The sequence below is a fragment of the Acomys russatus genome, chromosome X (genome assembly GCF_903995435.1).
Source record: "Acomys russatus chromosome X, mAcoRus1.1, whole genome shotgun sequence".
In the NCBI taxonomy this organism is placed as follows: domain Eukaryota; kingdom Metazoa; phylum Chordata; class Mammalia; order Rodentia; family Muridae; genus Acomys; species Acomys russatus.
Genome location: NC_067169.1, coordinates 97790096 through 97808017, shown reverse-complemented (window position 1 = coordinate 97808017; position 17922 = coordinate 97790096). Strand labels below are relative to the sequence as shown.

General features: G+C 36.4%; 1 protein-coding gene and 1 non-coding gene across 4 annotated transcripts in view; both read left to right on the top strand.

Moving 5' to 3' along the window:
• The window catches only part of Tenm1 (teneurin transmembrane protein 1), an 873613-nt gene that overhangs the window by 792248 nt on the left and 63443 nt on the right, over nucleotides 1-17922 (top strand). For all 3 annotated transcript variants that reach the window (XM_051141408.1, XM_051141407.1, XM_051141405.1), the window contains one exon: nucleotides 17492-17646. In XM_051141408.1, the coding sequence (XP_050997365.1) occupies nucleotides 17492-17646 (155 nt within the window). The remainder of the gene's footprint in view (nucleotides 1-17491; nucleotides 17647-17922) is intronic.
• On the top strand, nucleotides 14775-14938 carry LOC127186012 (U1 spliceosomal RNA). The gene has a single exon (XR_007830269.1). It is a non-coding gene; the product is annotated as a U1 spliceosomal RNA (small nuclear RNA).

Genomic DNA, 17922 nt, shown 5'->3' with positions numbered 1-17922 from the left:
TGTGGGTTATTTGAATAAGTTCTGGTTCTGGTTTGTGTTAGGTAATGCCCCACAAGTCATGTGTAACCAAAATAATTTCCATCTTATTCAACATACAATTCATTTTACAAGAATTCTGTTCAGATGTGAACTTAGTATTCAGAGAAGGAAATTGTCTGGGACATCAACACATTGATTCATCATTAAAAGACTTGATGGGAACTTTGAGGGCATAGAATGTGTGATGGATATGTTGAGATAGACACGATCACCTGCCCGATGCTAGGTATGTAATGGAATAGCAGGAAAATTGGGGCAGGTATGGGTATAACAGTGAAATAAAATCATCCATTGATATCCATGGACGATGTTCAAATATCTTTATAAAATGCATAGTATGTGCATGTAATCTATGCACATTCTCTCTTATCCTTTAAATCATAACTAGATCACTTATAATATCGAATACTATGCAAAAACTATGTAAATGGTTGTTATGTTGTATTATTTAAGGAATGATAACAAGAAAAAACTGTAGGCACTTTCAGTGCAGATGCAATTTCTTTTTAATATTTTCTTTTTTATTAATTTTTTAAATTTTTTATTAATTTATTCTTGTTACATCTCAATGTTTATCCCATCCCTTGTATTCTCCCATTCTTCCATCCCTCCCATTTCTTCTTACTCCCCTCCCCTATGACTGTTCCTGAGGGGGATTGCCTCCCCCTGTATATGCTCATAGGGTATCAAGTCTCTTATGGTTAGTTGCATCCAAGGGTGTAGAATCTGCATATATAGAGAGCTAACTGTACTTCATTTGCACAGTATTGTCAAAAAAGTAACTTATATTCCCCCCCCATTTAAACACTAGACATATAGGACTATGATTATTTTTATTGCAGATGGCTTACCCAAGCTAATTTTACTTATCGCAGCCTGGCGGTGTCATACATTTCCCATATGTCCACTTAAGAAGCACCTCGACTGATTCCAAAGAAAACTCCGTAGCCAAAAAATAAAATAATGACAGAGATCACATACTAACAGGCTGAAAATCATTTAAATCATATTTTGAGTGGTGTATTATGGTAACCTATAAATAACTAATTGCATAAAATTGCTTTAGTAGTTTCTAGATGGCAGCTTTAATTAAAAGCACCAGAGACATTTAGAAGTTTAGAAATGGATGGCATGTAATTTGCCCTTTTACCAACCATAAAATGGTAATTAAGGAATTTGATTCACTTCTTCCTATTAAAAGTTTTATGAGAATAGCAAGTTCCTTCTAAATACAGTTTCTCTTCAGCAGAAGGTAGTAAGTCTGCTTTATCAGTCTTCTCCAGCAGGGTAAGATGTTTTAATGTACAAATTCTTCAGAAGTTAATTAGGACATTTCATTCCATGGAAAATGTTTGTTTTTTTTTTTAAGACTAAAACATGAAAGAGTATTAGACTAAAAACTTTGATCATAGCCCCATATTCTTCAAGATCAGTACAAGATGACCCTGAAATTCCACATTTGCCAAGTGTATGGGGTTGAGCATGAAATAAAAGCAATGGAATGCTATTTTCTTATGAGTCTAGCATGGCTTGCAGATTTCTGGGAAAAAATCTTCTATCTACACCACACTAATATTCCAGGGAATCCTAAATATTAACTCGATAGCAGAGGAAGCAATCATCAGATGTCTTTAGCTTTGTTAATGCTCTGGAAACACTAAGTAAATGAAGAGGTGTACAGAAAACAACTCCAACAACATAAAGGAAACCAGGATGTCTTCAAAATCTGTGACTTTAATATAGTGGGCTAAATCACATCTGAATGTGGAGTCATTATGTTTATTTTTATTTTTTAATTGAACAATTGACTGCATTTTTTTTGGCCATTTCATCCAAAGATTGCAGATGGCACATACAAGAAAAGTAGCTGCCGTTTTGGTTTTAAGTCACAGAAAAGCAGGTTTTTACAAGTTATCTACTCTGGAAAGCAAGCAACAAAACATGGGGAATGTTTTAAATGTCTCTTCTATTTTTCTCTCAATGCCTCCTTGCAGCCCTCAGCTTGTCTCCCCTAGATATAAATCTAACTTTTCCTTTACCCAAATCATAATCAGATAAGCATACAATAGTATACTAAAGCAAAATGATACCATAAGCAGAGATTTTTCTCACTGATATTTTTTAGAATTTGTAGCAAATAGCGATAGAAAAAAACCAGACCTACTATTTAAAGTATTTATCATTTTAAATCTTTCTATAGAAAGTGAATGTTCACTTACTGTCTGCATCCAAAGACTGATTATTGTCCCACTTACCTCCCATACTTTACTCACCACTGAGGCATGATAAGAATACAAAATAATGTGCAGTGTAAAGTCTAGGATACAAAACAGCATTGAGTATGTGCTGCTAAATCTGCAAAGGTGCAAGGGCAGTGTGTACCTACGGTGGGAAAAATGTGAAAGGAAGCATGTGTAAATCTCTATGATCATTGCTATACAAGGAATTGTAATTTATTTTGATTTTATTATCTTTTAGTTTCTGAGTAGGGATGGAGATATACTGCATTTTCTTTGTATGTACAGAGTTTTAGGGTCAAGCTACAACACCATAAAATAATGAATTTAAATATTTTTATAAGTCAATAAAACACAAAATATTATATTTTAATTGATTAAGTGCTTAGTTGTGAGGTAAAATGCGGCTGTTGAGAGTGTACATGTCCATACCGACAGGATTTTAACACTCACACAAGCATGCAGTGTTTCTTTTGCTGTTCTGTATCCTGATCTCTGGAGACACAGGTCTTTGTTTTATGGATGACAGCTCTTCAGGAAGAATATCACATATAAAAAGTTGACAATGTGTTATTCTCATTTGAGCATTTGAAGAGACACATTATGAAAGTGTCACACTAAGTCAAGAAAGAAATGTAAATAAAAGGCAGTGCAATCCTCGCAGCCTAGTAGTAAAAATATTTTAATTGCATATATTTTTAGAGAGTATTATAAAGAATGAAAGTTTTAAGTAGTCTATAATTTCATCTCCCATCTAGCGAAGCTAGAACTTATTGGATTAAAGCCTTTCCTGTTATTTGCAGGGTTTGAAAAATATAAAAGTAATAACTCCATTTTGCTTGAAAGTTTAAAATGTAGAGAAAGATACCAAGAGAAACTTTCAGGCTTCTTTCTCATAAACACAGCCCTCTAATGGTAAATAATTTTAGCAATTTTCACAAGTCATCCATTGCTGCACCTTTTTCCCTTACACAAAAGAATATATACTATTGTGGAATATAACATAATATTTATCATTTTAACTATTTTGCATGTACATTTCTTAAGCGATAAGTACAGTCACATTCACATGTAACCAGCAATGTTATCTATTTCAAATATACATTTTGTGGTGTCACATATCAAACCCAATGTCTCAGACATGCCAAACACAAACTCTGCTATGGAATCCAACTACATGAAAAATATATTTTTATTCTTTGACTATTTAATACATACATATAAAGCCTTTTGATCAAATTTATTCCCCTATTTCTCCACCTACATAAATTGTGAATGCTCAAAATTAATATTACATCATTTGTAGATATATGAATATATTAAAATGCATTTTTAAATGTATAAGAATGAGACGTACTCATACTGACTTCAGAGTAGCAGTACCTCCAAGGAAGTGAGAAAAGAGGGTGGAAGACTGAAGAGGGGGTGATTTGGCTATATCCATGATGTTTTCTGTTTTGAGATCCAGGAACAAAATATTAACATGTGTTATATTTGAGTGTTAGTAGTATTGTGTGCTGACTTGTCTGCCATTTGAAATGTTGTGTAGTTTTGAAACGTTTTGAATCAGAAAGTAAGTTAGGGAACAACTTCAAAAATTTACACTTCCATTTCAAGAAGTAAGTTATTTTGTTTTGTTTTAAGCAAGACTTTCTCTCAATAGAGACAGTAGTCAAAATATTTAACAACATATGAGGCACAGGTAACAATACATGAGAACATATAAAAGCATTGGCCTTGAAAGAGGGTTTTAGGAACACGATCTGGTTACCATCGTTCATCTCTTATTTTATGGACTTCATGGCTTCAAACCTCCCCTGTTATTTTCAGGCTTACCAGCACTCTTTTAGTACAGTCCCATACTCAGAGTTCCCTAAATGGCTGACTGTGAACTTCCTGAAAAAGGCATCAATGTAATGAGTCAACTTTATCATTACCCAAAGTCACTGTTTCCTTGGGAGTGAGTTCTGCCCCATTTACAGCTTCTCCCTGAGGAATCACAGGATTAACCACTCAAATGTGAGGTTATCGTCAAGCCTCAAATATCAAAGCCTAGCAAGGAAGCCCCAATATTATTTGCTCTATTTTTCTTCCAGTTTCATTTACTAGCTATTCCATTTGGTTTTGTAAAATCTTGTTAAAGTGTGTAATGGATTTGGGGGAACGGAAGGTGGGTAGGTGGCCTAATTTTACCAGTATTTACTCTGGGAAAGAAGCTGATTATAACAGTAATTTCCCTGAGTGGCCAGGAACCATTTCTCATTTTGGAAGGCATCTCTAACCCAAGAAAGTTAAAGCCATTCTAGCAGATTCACAAGTCTTTGCCCCTCCCCAAGCCAAATTCTATCAGAATAGATTTTTCCGACACTACTACCACCATTTTCTATAGTCCTTTCTCTATCATCTTGAGCAAATTAAAATCAAAACTGCAGGAAACCTACTGCCCCGGTTGCATTTTTAAATGTATAAGAAGGACTTAATTTCATGAGGTAACTTCTCTCCTTTTCCAAAGTAGTAAAATGGGGGAGGTATATCTAGGGAGAGTGAACTGCATAGGGGCTATGTTAGATGATATAAAAGCTAAAGCTCATTAAGTAAAAAATTGTTTGTAAAACTACCTGTTGGCATTTAAAACCTCTCTTTTTATTTTTAATGCTGGACAGTACATCTGGTCCAGTTTTGACATTAAGACTTTATTGAAAAAAATCAGTCTGAACGTTTGCAGGATGCTACCCAGATATCACATAAGGCCCAAACCACCAGCTTGTGAGGTGACTAAAAATGTTAAGAGATATTTGGACAATTTAATTATGGAACCACTGCAGCCTCAAAATATCATATCTGACAGTCTTTCATTATGCCTCTGTTTGCTTTTGTTATTGATAAGGCTCACTGCTATTATTTTCTAATTGCTTATATGTGTTCTATTTTTAATAAAGACCTGAGTCATTTATTCTACACATATATAAAGTCCTCCCTTATGCAAGAACTATGCTAATGCCAGTTCCACAAAAGCTCTGTAGTCATCAGACAGATATCTAGAGATGCCGTCATCTTAATATTTTCAATATAGTTAACTGATGTCAATAAGATACTGATGCCAATAGCTCTGCATTGCAATTCATAAGGTTCCCACTGATATTAGCTACTTTGAAAAACTCACATCGTCATGCCTCTATATCTTGCTAAGAAAAAAAAGCAAGTTATCTGAGCTCCACTATTTGGTTGAGATCTTCAAACAGCAAATTCAAAACTCATCAAGAAAGTAAAAAGACATGGCCCTGCCCTTAAGTAAAATATAATCTGCTTCGGAAGACAAGAGAAGGCTCTTTAAGTTACATGATGCCAACATTAAACACTGGAGGGGTTCAAGGAACAATTACTATCTTAGAATTGAGAAAAACAGGGTTGGGAAAGTGAGCAGAGGGGGAAAGGGCAGAGTAATCTGAAAAAGGAGGAGGATACAAGGATAAAACTGAGAACTAGATTCTGACCTTGATCCAGAATAGGTTAAGCCTACTCTAGAATAAAAAAGAATTCAAAGAATGAAGCAAAGTGGAGGCAGGGAGAGGAGAGTAATGGAGAAATAAACTACAACTGTAAATGAGAAAGGGGTTATTTAGCTCTTCCTGTGAGGAGATGGATTCTTTACAAAGGGTCTAATAACTATTATTAGTGTATGTGTGTGTGTGTGTGTGTGTGTGTGTGTGTGTGTGTGTGTGTGTTTAATTGGAGTTTGTGTAGCCCAGGCTGGCCTCAGCTTTGCTATGTAAGTGATGCTGGCCTTGTACACCTGATCCCCTTGCCTCTATCCAAGTGCTGGGAATTACAAGCCTAGTGTGCTACTAGGCCCAGTGTAAAATGTGGTCTTGGATTCAGTCAGGAACATATCACACTCTTAGTAACAACGTAGGCTTTAGATTAACAACTTCATGTCATGTTATACTTCACCCTTACCCACTTGGAATTGCACTCCAATAGGATCAGAAGATTTCTACTATCAGAGGAAACCAATAAAATTGCCCCCAAAATGCCTCCATCCATACATTTGCAAATATTAAATTCAGTTTGTATATTTTAATTCTTGTAGCTAGATAGGTGCTGCACCTTGAAGGAAAACCAGGACTTGAACACTGCAAAGAAGAAATGGCATGCAGGCAAAGAAAATGGGCTGGTGATACAATGGGGATTGAAAAGTGGTGTGTGTCAGAGCTAGCTCTGAGGAAAAAAAATAGAGGATGTTATCCAGACTGATCATCACTGTCAGCATGGAGCAGATGCTGACAGAATTACACATGGGGCTTCTGCCATCTAAGTCAGGCTACTTTGAAGGAGGTAATCATGTACTAGATAAACCACAGCATGGTGTCAGAAAAGGAACTGTTAATCACAACCACAAATACATATTAACATCACTTGTGTTCACCTTTTGGACAGATCTTACAGACAGGACAGCTGTTATTTTATTTGGCCTTTTCAGTCATCTGCTGACATGGGCAGCTTGGCTATTATTCTCACCATTAGCCAGCCATGAAAAGCTGAGCACTAGGAGCTTAGGTGGATGGGTTCAAGCTACAGCCTCACAGTCTGAATTTCATCTCTCTCTCTCTCTCTCTCTCTCTCTCTCTCTCTCTCTCTCTCTCTCTCTCTCTCTCTCTCTCTCTCTCTCTCATATTGCTCATGGACATATCTTGTAGTTCAGTTTAGAGAACAAAAGGTATAGAAATGGCATGGGGGTGCCAAATCAAGATGAGACAAGGGGAACGACAAGCATCTAGCTTTTTCAATACTTTTCTGCATAACCTTCTCATGCTCACAGGTTAGCAAACTTGTAGATCAACTTGTACAGAGAGTTGTTGCTTCATTGATTTGGCTGTCATATTTGGTTTTTGTTTGTTTAAATTATTTACATTGTGTGTGTGTGTGTGTGTGTGTGTGTGTGTGTGGTGTGTTTGCACACTAGCATGCCACAGCACACAAGCATGTGGGCTCCAGGGAAACAAGTCAAGTCATCCCAGCTGACAACAAGTACCTTTAGCAAAGGAGCCATCTTGCTGGCCCTTGGCAGTCGTGTGTTTTTGCATGTGTGTGAAAGAGAAAGAGCTTATATGTACATGTTGTTATTGTGGTTGCGCATTGTTCATTGAGCCCAAACTGATCTTCTTTAATGGCTCTAGAACTTCATTTAAAGGGCTGAAAAATTGTATGCACACACTGCTCATTACTTTGTCCTTTCTTTTACAAATATCTGTCTACTGCTCCTAACATATTGAATTTATCTTCTGGCATTAACTCCATTTGTTAAGATGCATGAACCCTGGATAAATTTTAAATGGGCTTTCTGTGTTGCTTTTGAGTGAGTGATAACATGCAAATAATTATCCTTTTAAAAAATCTTCTTTTTTCTTTAGTTAGCCTACTTTTCTGAATAGTAAGCACTGTCAGCTCACTGCCTCATATCCTACTTTTATTGGTCATTTGGGCCAAGGTATTCTACTTAGTTTGCTTTTTTATTAGAACATCTTGGTCATTCACATACCTTGAGACTCATTTTCCCTAGAGTGAAACAGCTGTAATTAGCTTTTTGCTGGTCCATTGGCAATAAATGAACTTTCCTTCCTAAAGCTAATTGTTCATATAAGGATCTTGGGAGGTGCTTGTTTTCTTAGGATGGCAGAAGCATTTCTTTAAAATGTATCTGAGTCATGTCCTATATTTTAGCCTATATAGACCAAGTCTCCTTTAAACACATACATCACAGGCATGTCTTTTGGGTAAGAATTCTATCATAAATAAAGCAAGAAATACACAGTTTCAGCTAGAATCATCTACTTATCCAATTTGAACTAGAATTATCTACTTACTCAAATCTCATAACACACACACACACACACACACACACACACACACACACCAATTTCTATAAAGCAATGGAAAATAATTATATCAGTATTGGTGCTATATTTCATTTTTAAAAAAATGATATACCAGTATGACACTTGGCCCAGAGTCTTTCTTAACCAATTGCACAGCATGGAGTAACACTTATTTGATTATCTCTATGAAATTGTTAGATTATAAAATTGTGAAGTGTTTTACCTCCATAGTTCAACAGAACAGAATTTCTCCTAGGATGTTTTCAACCAGTACCTTGTCTCTGTGGTGAGTCTAACATACAGCACTGTGCTGACAAAGGTTTCATACAATTTTTGAGACTTATACCTTTGACTATTTGTCAGTCCACTATAATATGAAGACCTAAAACATTGAAATATTGCCTGGATGGAAACCATTATCTGTAATTCTAAGTTTGGAAAATCACTTTCACAAAGAATAATAGCAATGATTGTGTAATTATGATGCCACTTAGCAGTACCATAATAATTTATCCTCTTTATAACCCTTTCTTTTCCATAGCTCTTGTGATCTTCTGAACATTTTACTTTGTGTAATAGGGAATACATAGGCAAGGAAAACAAGACACCACATGGTAAAACGCCTTACACAAACTCCTATGAGAAATATGTAATAGATACACTCTGAAAAAAGCCAGTCCCTAACCTTACCATGTAGCCAGTGTTCTCTCTGCTCTCTCACATGCAGTGAAGCAAATTAGTGAGAAATCTTGAGCCATCTGTGTTTCTTTATATCTCCTGACAGTGAGTTAGAACAAGATTATAAGAACTGAACACAAAACTGTGTCGACAGAGCAGAGTGGATTTGTTGTGGGGGAGCACGAAACTATTCAGGATTGCAATCTCCATAGATCAAATTCATTTTCAGTTAATTTGATCTATGGTCTTTCATGTCTATGTTTTTGGTTGTCAAACCCCCTTTTTCCATACACGAATCATCACTAAATGATAAGACTATCTTTCGCTTAATGCTCTTTAGAAAAAGAGATTATCATTGCAGCCTTCCTAAACTCATTTTAGAGACATTCATGTGTAGTTTTTGACCTCCTGGCATGTTTTATTTTATTCAAGTTTAGGTGTGCACCAATACGAACATGTGGAAATTTAGCCTATAAGTCTGTAAGATTTCTTGAGCACTTATGCTCAGGTATCCCGGATCTGTTAAAATATAAAAATAAACCAGAAAATTACATTTTTATCCTCAAGAAGCTTATTACATAAGCAGATCGTGTTTGGAGAATTCACATTAAAAACACATAAATAAAATGATAGCTTCTGCAGTTTAGGAGACAGAGCGCTTGTGGTAAATTAGAGTTTGCAGAGAAAGCTTCAAGAAAGAGAAGTAGCTTAATTTCCTCATCTCAAAATGATATTAATACCTGCTACCCAGGGTTATTACTGCTATTAAATGAGAATATATATGTAAAAATTCAGCACTGAACATAGAAAAGCATAATAACCTCACAAATGGAAATAATCATTGTGTACTGGACATCTTGCATGTGTTTTCAGGGATGCTTACCCAGATTTTATCCTAAATTCATCAAGAATTCAATATACATCTTAAAACTTCAGATTATACCTACTTATTAAGATACCAGCTATGGCCATAGTTTCCCCACTCCTGTGACATCCTGAACTTAGCTCAAACCAGTGCTTATATAATGGTTCTGTATTTACTTGGTGTTTCCCCATAACCCCTATCAGTTTCTGAGCCCCTCAAGGGCAAGGTCATGCCTGTTTTGTTTTGGGTTTTTTTTTCCCCTGTATGTAGCTCCAGTACTTAGCACAATGACCAAAAGAAAACAGGTGTAAAGTTAATGGTGAACAAATAAGGAAAAGGAAGAACAGGTTCTTCACTAAGAGTTTACAAAAACACTGGCTGATGAAGAGATGGAGAGCTGTCCCTCCATTTTGCTTTGCAACAAATCGGAGGCGAAAGCTCCATAAGCTGAAGAGAAAACAAAATGCTTCAAACTGGACCTGTCTGTCTTTCTTGAAATCAAAATTCTTGGTGAAGTAGTTTACCAATTTACTGTTCCTTGTGATAACTCTGTAGTGCTTCAAAGAAGTTTCTCATTCATCAAATATAGAGCACATACCAGTCAGTAGACTATCAGTTTGGATGTCTGTCATTTTAAATGTCTATTACATTCCATTGGAATGACTTTGACTGCTTAGAATTTACTGTAACTTTTTATAAAGCAGAGTATCTCATTAAGTACTTTGCACCGTTCACTAGCCACACAGTACTGGAATGAGTTTATTAGTGTCTCCTGTTGGAGAAATTCTGATTGTATTTTTAACCATACAAAGAAATCATCCCAGCTTCATTAAAGTGTACCTCCTTCTAATTGTGAGTAACGCACAGGCATCTAAATATCCTCTAAATCCTAGAAGCTTCATTAGTAGTAGCTACCTAGCAAAAGAAATTAATGAGTACCTTGTGCAGATATGCAGATTGCAGAATCTTGGTTGACCCTTTCTGATCCCAGGAGGTAATTCACGGGACAGTAGTTAGGTCACTTGAAGAAACAATGTTTCTGCCTCCAGTTGTGTGTTCGTATACATGTGATACCAGTTTTAGAAGAATTTGGATGTACATGAACAAAGCAAAATAAATTATATCTCTTTGACTAAAAAATAAATAAAACAGCTTAAGGATTAACTGGTCAGTGTTGGTTACACAATTCAGCTTTTACTACTGGCACCATATTAAGTTTAGGGTATTGCCTCAAAGTCGATTTTAACCATTTAACTCTGTCTCATAAAAAGAGTATATTAAAGGAGGAAAAAATACAATATTTCAGTTTTCTAGTTGATGGGGCTACAGAAGGAGAGGACTTTATGACTACTTTTAAAAGCTTATGTTCTTTAAGAAAACCCTTCATTTCTTCCCATAGAAATCATTTTTAAGATGTACATAGCCTCAAATTCTGTAATTGGTAAATGATATACAGAGGTATCTTTTGCCAACATTTGGAATTGGCATTGTACACAACCAAAACTTCCAATTTTTCTGTTATCTAGTTTAGGGCTTTACCTGCTATCTTCAGGCTCCAAATCTGGATTCCTGGTGATTATATCAGCATGCCCCCTTTCCTTCAATATTGATCAGTAGCATCCTGTTCCCCAACAGGTGATAAATTTATTAGTAACTATCCAGGCTGTCTCGGCATTAGGCAGTTGTCGTCCTAAGAGTTATAGTATTTATTCATTGGAGGATAATAAGCCAAGAGAAGAAGCCAAATAATTTCACCTGTAATTTGCAACCATTTCATACAGTGATGCTTCACAGAGAGAAGAGCCTGTGGTTCAGATATTATATAATGTCCCCTACTTTGCTTAAGACATTGTGAATAATTTCTTTTACAAGATGCACTGTATTTATGAGCAGGTCCCTTCATTGAAGCTGCTTGTTGGGGCTTAATGCTGATGAATGGAGACAGCACTCTTCACACTTCCAGGTTATGGTCTGTCAGTGCTTTCATTATGAGCACTAATTTACAGGGGCTTATTTATTTTCTCTCAAATGTAAAAATGGGCTCCAAGCTAAGCATGTTGTACAGGCATCTGAGCCCAGTGTTTTCCTTGGGGGGAGTATGTGAGTATGAGGACTCAAGCTGTTGTGTGTGTGTTGTTGTTCCCACTTCTATCTCCACCCACTCAGCTTTGCTGTCTGAACTTGTGGCAAGTGCAAGAATTCTTATTTTCTTGCTTGGTTTAAGAATGAACACTGGTTACATTCCTGGAAGTGATTTTCTGAATGCAGTTTAAATCTTTTCTTATCCAAAGACTGTGCAATATTGTATTATAAGTGCTAATGAAAACACTGTCAGTTAGCACATCAAAGGATGTGATTGTTAAAATAAATTATGCCTACAACATTAGACACCAAGGTTTGGAAATCAGAGTACAACAATGTAAATATATGAAACTAAATTGAATCTGTAGCTCCTGCTAGCCCCAGATGGCTTTATGTGATCTGAATTCACTCACTTTCACGTCTCTGAAGAATAAAACTTAAAATATACTGGGTATGTGTCACATCCTCCCACTAAGTCTAACAAGCACTAATACATCATACTGCACCATCACTATCACAATTCTCATTATGGGATAGAAAACCTCCCCCAAATAATGAACAGAAATAATTCTCTTTGTCCTGCATGAAACTTCTAATTTGGATTTTACCTCCAGTGAAAACTGAATATATCATAATTCTCACAAGGGAAGAATCGGTGAAACTGTTGTTTGGGAATTTTGTTTTTGAGATTCTTGTTTGGTTAGATGGTTGACTGATAAGCAAAAGAAAATATGTGTAGATGCATTTACAAAACACCTATCAGACAGCTCTCTCAAAGCCCATTCTACTAGTTCTTTATCAATGTCAGCCTTAAATGTGACTCAATAAAAGTTAATTAAAGAGTCCCCAAAAGGAGTATGTTTAACACTTGTACCTTGATAAAAGAAGTTGATTTACAAATATATAAAAGGAGGATATTATATAAACTGTCAGCAAAATATGTCCTGAAGGCAATACAGGAGTGAGCATTTAATAAGCTCAGACTTACTTTAAAGCGTGCTCGTCTATGGAACTCAGCTGATGTTGACTGAGAGAAAAAGAAAGCTTCACAGGGCTTAGAGCTTCAACATACTTATACGTGGAAAGGGTATGTAATGGCCTGGATTAATCTAATTCTCTACCCTAATAGAGTTAAGCAATCTGCAAGTCAAGAGACAAAATTGCCCTTCATTCTTATCAGCATGAAAGTGCAAAACTCTGCTGCCATTCAGAATCTGAAATATACTCACAAAGGCCCAAGTATTAAAGGCTTAGTGTGCAACATGGCACTACTGGGAAATGGTAGAACCTGTAAGGCCTAATGAAATGTCTTTCCATCATTGGTGATGTGTCATGAAGGAAATAGTAGGACATTGTCCCTTCCTTCTCTTTTTTTCCATGTGTAGCCATGAAATAAAGTCTACCACCATGAATGCCATTGTTATCTGCCACTAGAGGCTCCAAATCAGAGGAGCCAACCAATCATGCTTTTCCTCTTCTCAAGTTGATTGCTTATAATACTTTTGTTACAGTAATGGAAAGCTGACAAACACATATCCCCTATGACATTAGTTAGGGAACAATCATTTTTTTCTGCATCAATGGGGAACCCATTCTCATTTTCAGAGGATCCTATTCTCTCTTCTACCTCTTATTGAAAGCAGTCCTTTGGTTTATTTTTAGCACTATTGTTGTTTTTAATCGCCACTTTAGTATACAAGGAATCATTGTGCTTTGGCCCTCAGAGAGTCTAACATAGTGCCATTCAGTACCTACTTAGTACATGACTCATGATTTCGCACAGTTTGAGCACATCTCTTAGAAGTGCTCTCTCCAGGATTAAGCCTTGGTCTCCTTTGTCTCCAAACTTCAGCCTTGATCTTTTATTCAACCCTCTCATGACAGTAAAATCTTAAATTTTATATTTGGTAATATTTAATATAGAGACCTTAGAAGGAGGTCTTAAATCAAAAGTTTAATGCAAGCCAGATTAGATTTTTAGCAGCTAATAACATTATTTTCCCAAAACATATACAGAAAAAAAGACAGGCATTCCCCTTGGATCATCATCAACCAGAGTGTTCTTAGGGGAGGGGAAGGATAAGTATCTTATGCCATCATCATTTGACTTGCACCAATTTTAAGAGTCTATTTATTGACTTCATTAAAGCTACATATACTTCTAAATATGATAAAAGGGTTTGTTGACATAAAATGCTCTTATTTGGACATAGTGTTATCCTTAGAGGTTTGGCAAAAATATAAAAGATTTTAAGAGGATTTTAGGTAAAATTAAAATGAATTTTATAATTTTTATAAATGTTAAAAATACTTTATAAGTAACATAGAGATTGATCAGTTATATGCCTGAGCCAAATCTGAATATTAACCCCATGCCAATGCATTAGCTCATCTATGAACTGCTTATTGGGATAATATCTCAGCCATTTTTCCTGTGTCTGTATGTATACGTTTGCGTATATATGTGTTTGTTCACATGTATGTGGGCGATACACTCACTCATGTGGGCATGTGTGGAAGCTAGAAATGACATTGAGATGTCTTTCTCAATAATGTCTCCATCTTATATTTTCATATAGAGTCACTTCCCTGAACTTGGAGAGCTACAATTTGGCTAAGAGTGGCTTATAGTGAAAGTTTTGGTTTCAGTTATGTTATGTAAACAGATTTATGTTTTAATCCCAAGTGTGGGATATGGAGTTGCTTTTAGTTTCTCCACAGCTGATAATTGTCCCATGTGGCTTAGAGGGAAGGCATGAGTTTTGCCAGCTAGAGTTTGTTGAATTCTAAGGACTCTGAGAGAGCATCAAAATCAGAGCCCAGAAAGAGGCTTCAAAGGGTTTCATGGAGATTGGTATTTTCCCAAAGAACCAGATGACCTTAACCATCAGCAGCTAAGTCTAAAGAGGTCTATGTCTTCTTTCCCTTCTAACCTTCTTTCTCTCATACCTGGAGAGGGGGTAGAAGGGAGGTAGACATTTAAGGAACCCCAAATAAATACTTATGTGGCATGGGAGATACCATGATCATGAAGGTGGTTTTCCCAGGGCAAGGCTTATCCATTGCACTCCAGATGTGCTGATCCCTGTGAGTTCCCCAAATGTGGGAAACACAACTGCATAATTTGTGGTAGTGGAGGACTGTGTTTGCACTCTCCTCTGGTTAAAAAAAGGGAACCCCAAATAAAGTAGAGTTTAAAAGCAGCACCTACAGTGACTGGACGGTGAGCACTTCCCCTTCCTGTGGTCTGCTTGTCTCCATACCCACAACACTGGTGTTACAGCCATACACAGAAATTTATGTAGGTTCTTGGATCTCAACTAAGCTCCTCATGTGCTGCAACCTATAAAGCTTTAGGATTGAACTCCCCTGCGGTAATAGGAAATAAAGACACTGCAAACACATGTACAGAAAAACATGGTTTGGGTAGGTCATGCACTCTGGAAGAGATGCATCAACAGCAGCCCAGGCAGTCAGCACATTTATTACATACAGCATCAATGAGGAGGCTGATGAGTTAAACCTCTGTAGAGGAGTGTCTGTTTGGAGTCATCTGGGAGGATAATAGTTTCAACATAAAATGTCAACATTCATACTTGTGCCAAGGAAGATGCTTCCTCTGAGCCTGATCTGGGGATGGCTTTGCCATTTCAAGGGGTCTGAGGGATTAGCATCCTTGACATGGCAGTCACAAGAATAAAGAGGCTGATAAGCTAGGGAGAAGTCTTAGTTGGCAAAGTGCTTGCCTTGCAAAAACAAGGATCTGAATTTGATCCCCAGAACTTACATTTAAAAAGAAACATGTGATGACATACACTTGTACTCCTAGGGCTGGGAAGGCAGAGACTTCTTTTTTTTTTTTATTTAATTTATTCTTGTTACATCTCAATGGTCATCCCATCCCTTGTATCCTCCCATTCTTCCCTCCCTCCCATTTTCCCCTTATTCCCCGCCCATATGACTGTTCCTGATGGGGATTTCCTCCCCCTGTATAGCAAGTCTCTTCTTGGTAACCTGCTATCCTTCCTCTGAGTGCCACCAGGTCTCCCCCTCCAGGGGACATGGTCAATTTCTTAACCCCTACTCTTGCTTGTCAGTCAGCCTAGCCTGTGTGGTAAGCTCTAGCAATGAGCATCCCTGTCTAAAAAAATAATAAATTAAATACTGGCTGAGGAATAACACTCAAAATTGTCTCTGTCTTTCACATATATGCACAAACCCATGCCCACATGCATAAGCACACTGCAATACAATAAACATATGCATACATACATAAAGCTAAAAATAAGTATGAATATAGTATATGATACTCTATAAGGAAAACTATGTTCTTACAACTTATTATAGTATACTGTTATGCATATTCTTTTTATTGTTATTAGGGTATGGTAGTTAATCTTTTACTGTGCCTAGTTTATAAATTAAGCTTCATCATATTATCACAGGAATATATTCAAATGTGGATGTATATATGTTTGTTTTTATATATAGTTCACTATTATCCATTTTTTCAAGCATCCACAACTGCATGCCCTCACACAAAGGTGTCTTACTGTAATCCCACACAGGTATTTCAAGAACATTCTGTAAAGTGTCAAAGAAAATGGGGGGTAAATGATGTGCTACCTTGTGTAAGTTTGATGATTTTCCCGTCTATTATTTCATTTGATCCTTAAAATAGTAACCTGGGCATATAGTTGCTTATGCAGGCCAGTCTGTCAAAGACTAGGCTATAAAGCTGAGCCCTGCCCAGCTTTATACTCAGGAAAATAGTGACCATATATAAGGCAGATCCCTTTTTCATATTTTACCGAAGATAAAGTCAAAACATGCAATTTTGGGTGCAAATACTTCAATGAAAGTGAAACATCAATTATAATTCATATATTCATTATTAGGTGGTAAGCTTTATGAGAACTATTATAATATATAATTTCAAGAAACCAGGCTTGAAGTAACACTATGTGAAAGCTACATTGAACTTTGACTGTCCCTCACATACTGGCAGCACTACGTGAACTCAGTGGGGTTTTTTAAGGCATAAAGTTGGGAGGCAATGTGGTAGAAGACTATAGAAGGATTTGGAGGCAAGGGGAAAGAAATATTTGATCAAAATATGTTATATACATGCATGGCATTTTAAAACAATAAGTGAAAAAAGAAAAATCAGGATCAATTTATTGATTTCTCAAGAAAGTTTGCCCTTCTCTGCACAGTGCCATAACTTTCCTCTCCACCTTTTTAATAGGTAATACAGAGGGAAGAATTCAGTCTAATTCATCAAAAGTACTACAAATTCCCTTTGAACTAAATATAGGTTCTCGAAAATAACGCTAATCCTTTCCAAGCCAATTACTTCCTAATGCAGCCATGGAAATAAGCAGTGGCCTTCAAGTATCAACAGCCTAAAAGAAATGTGACAGGCACTGCCTTCTCTGATTCTTCCTTATTTTATCTCAGAGATGTTTTCTGTCTGCATGTAGGGGTAAGCAAATATCAAAAGAGCACAGGTACAACGGTGACTAAAACAAAGCTATTAGATTGGACCCAGCTTTATCTTTACACATTACTTTTTGTCATTTCTGTACTGAACAAAACGAAATGTGTATGTCTTTATACTGCTTTTCTATTTCCATGTTGCTTTCAAGATTCTGAACTTAGTGTGAATGTGGCCCACTAGATTGTTAATACTAATTTTCTTTTTTTCCCAACAGGCATCACAGTTGATAGGCATGGATTCATTTACTTTGTGGATGGTACTATGATCAGAAGAATTGATGAGAATGCTGTGATCACAACTGTAATTGGCTCAAACGGTCTGACTTCCACACAGCCATTGAGCTGTGACTCAGGAATGGACATCACTCAGGTAGGCACTGCTGGTTTTCAAGCATTATCACCATTTTACATCGTGGAAATGGATAACAATTTTTTTCATGCAGAAATTACATAGAAAAGATGCCTGGTGCATCTGCTGTAATGTCAGATAGCAGAAATGGAGAAAATGGTGAACTAGGATGGAAGTAATGTTAGGAAGAATATTGATATAACAAAGCCTCCCAAAATTGAATTAATTAAAATATTTGTTGATTATGTCCTGAAATATTCAATATTACTTTTTTAATTTATATATTGGGAGAGTACA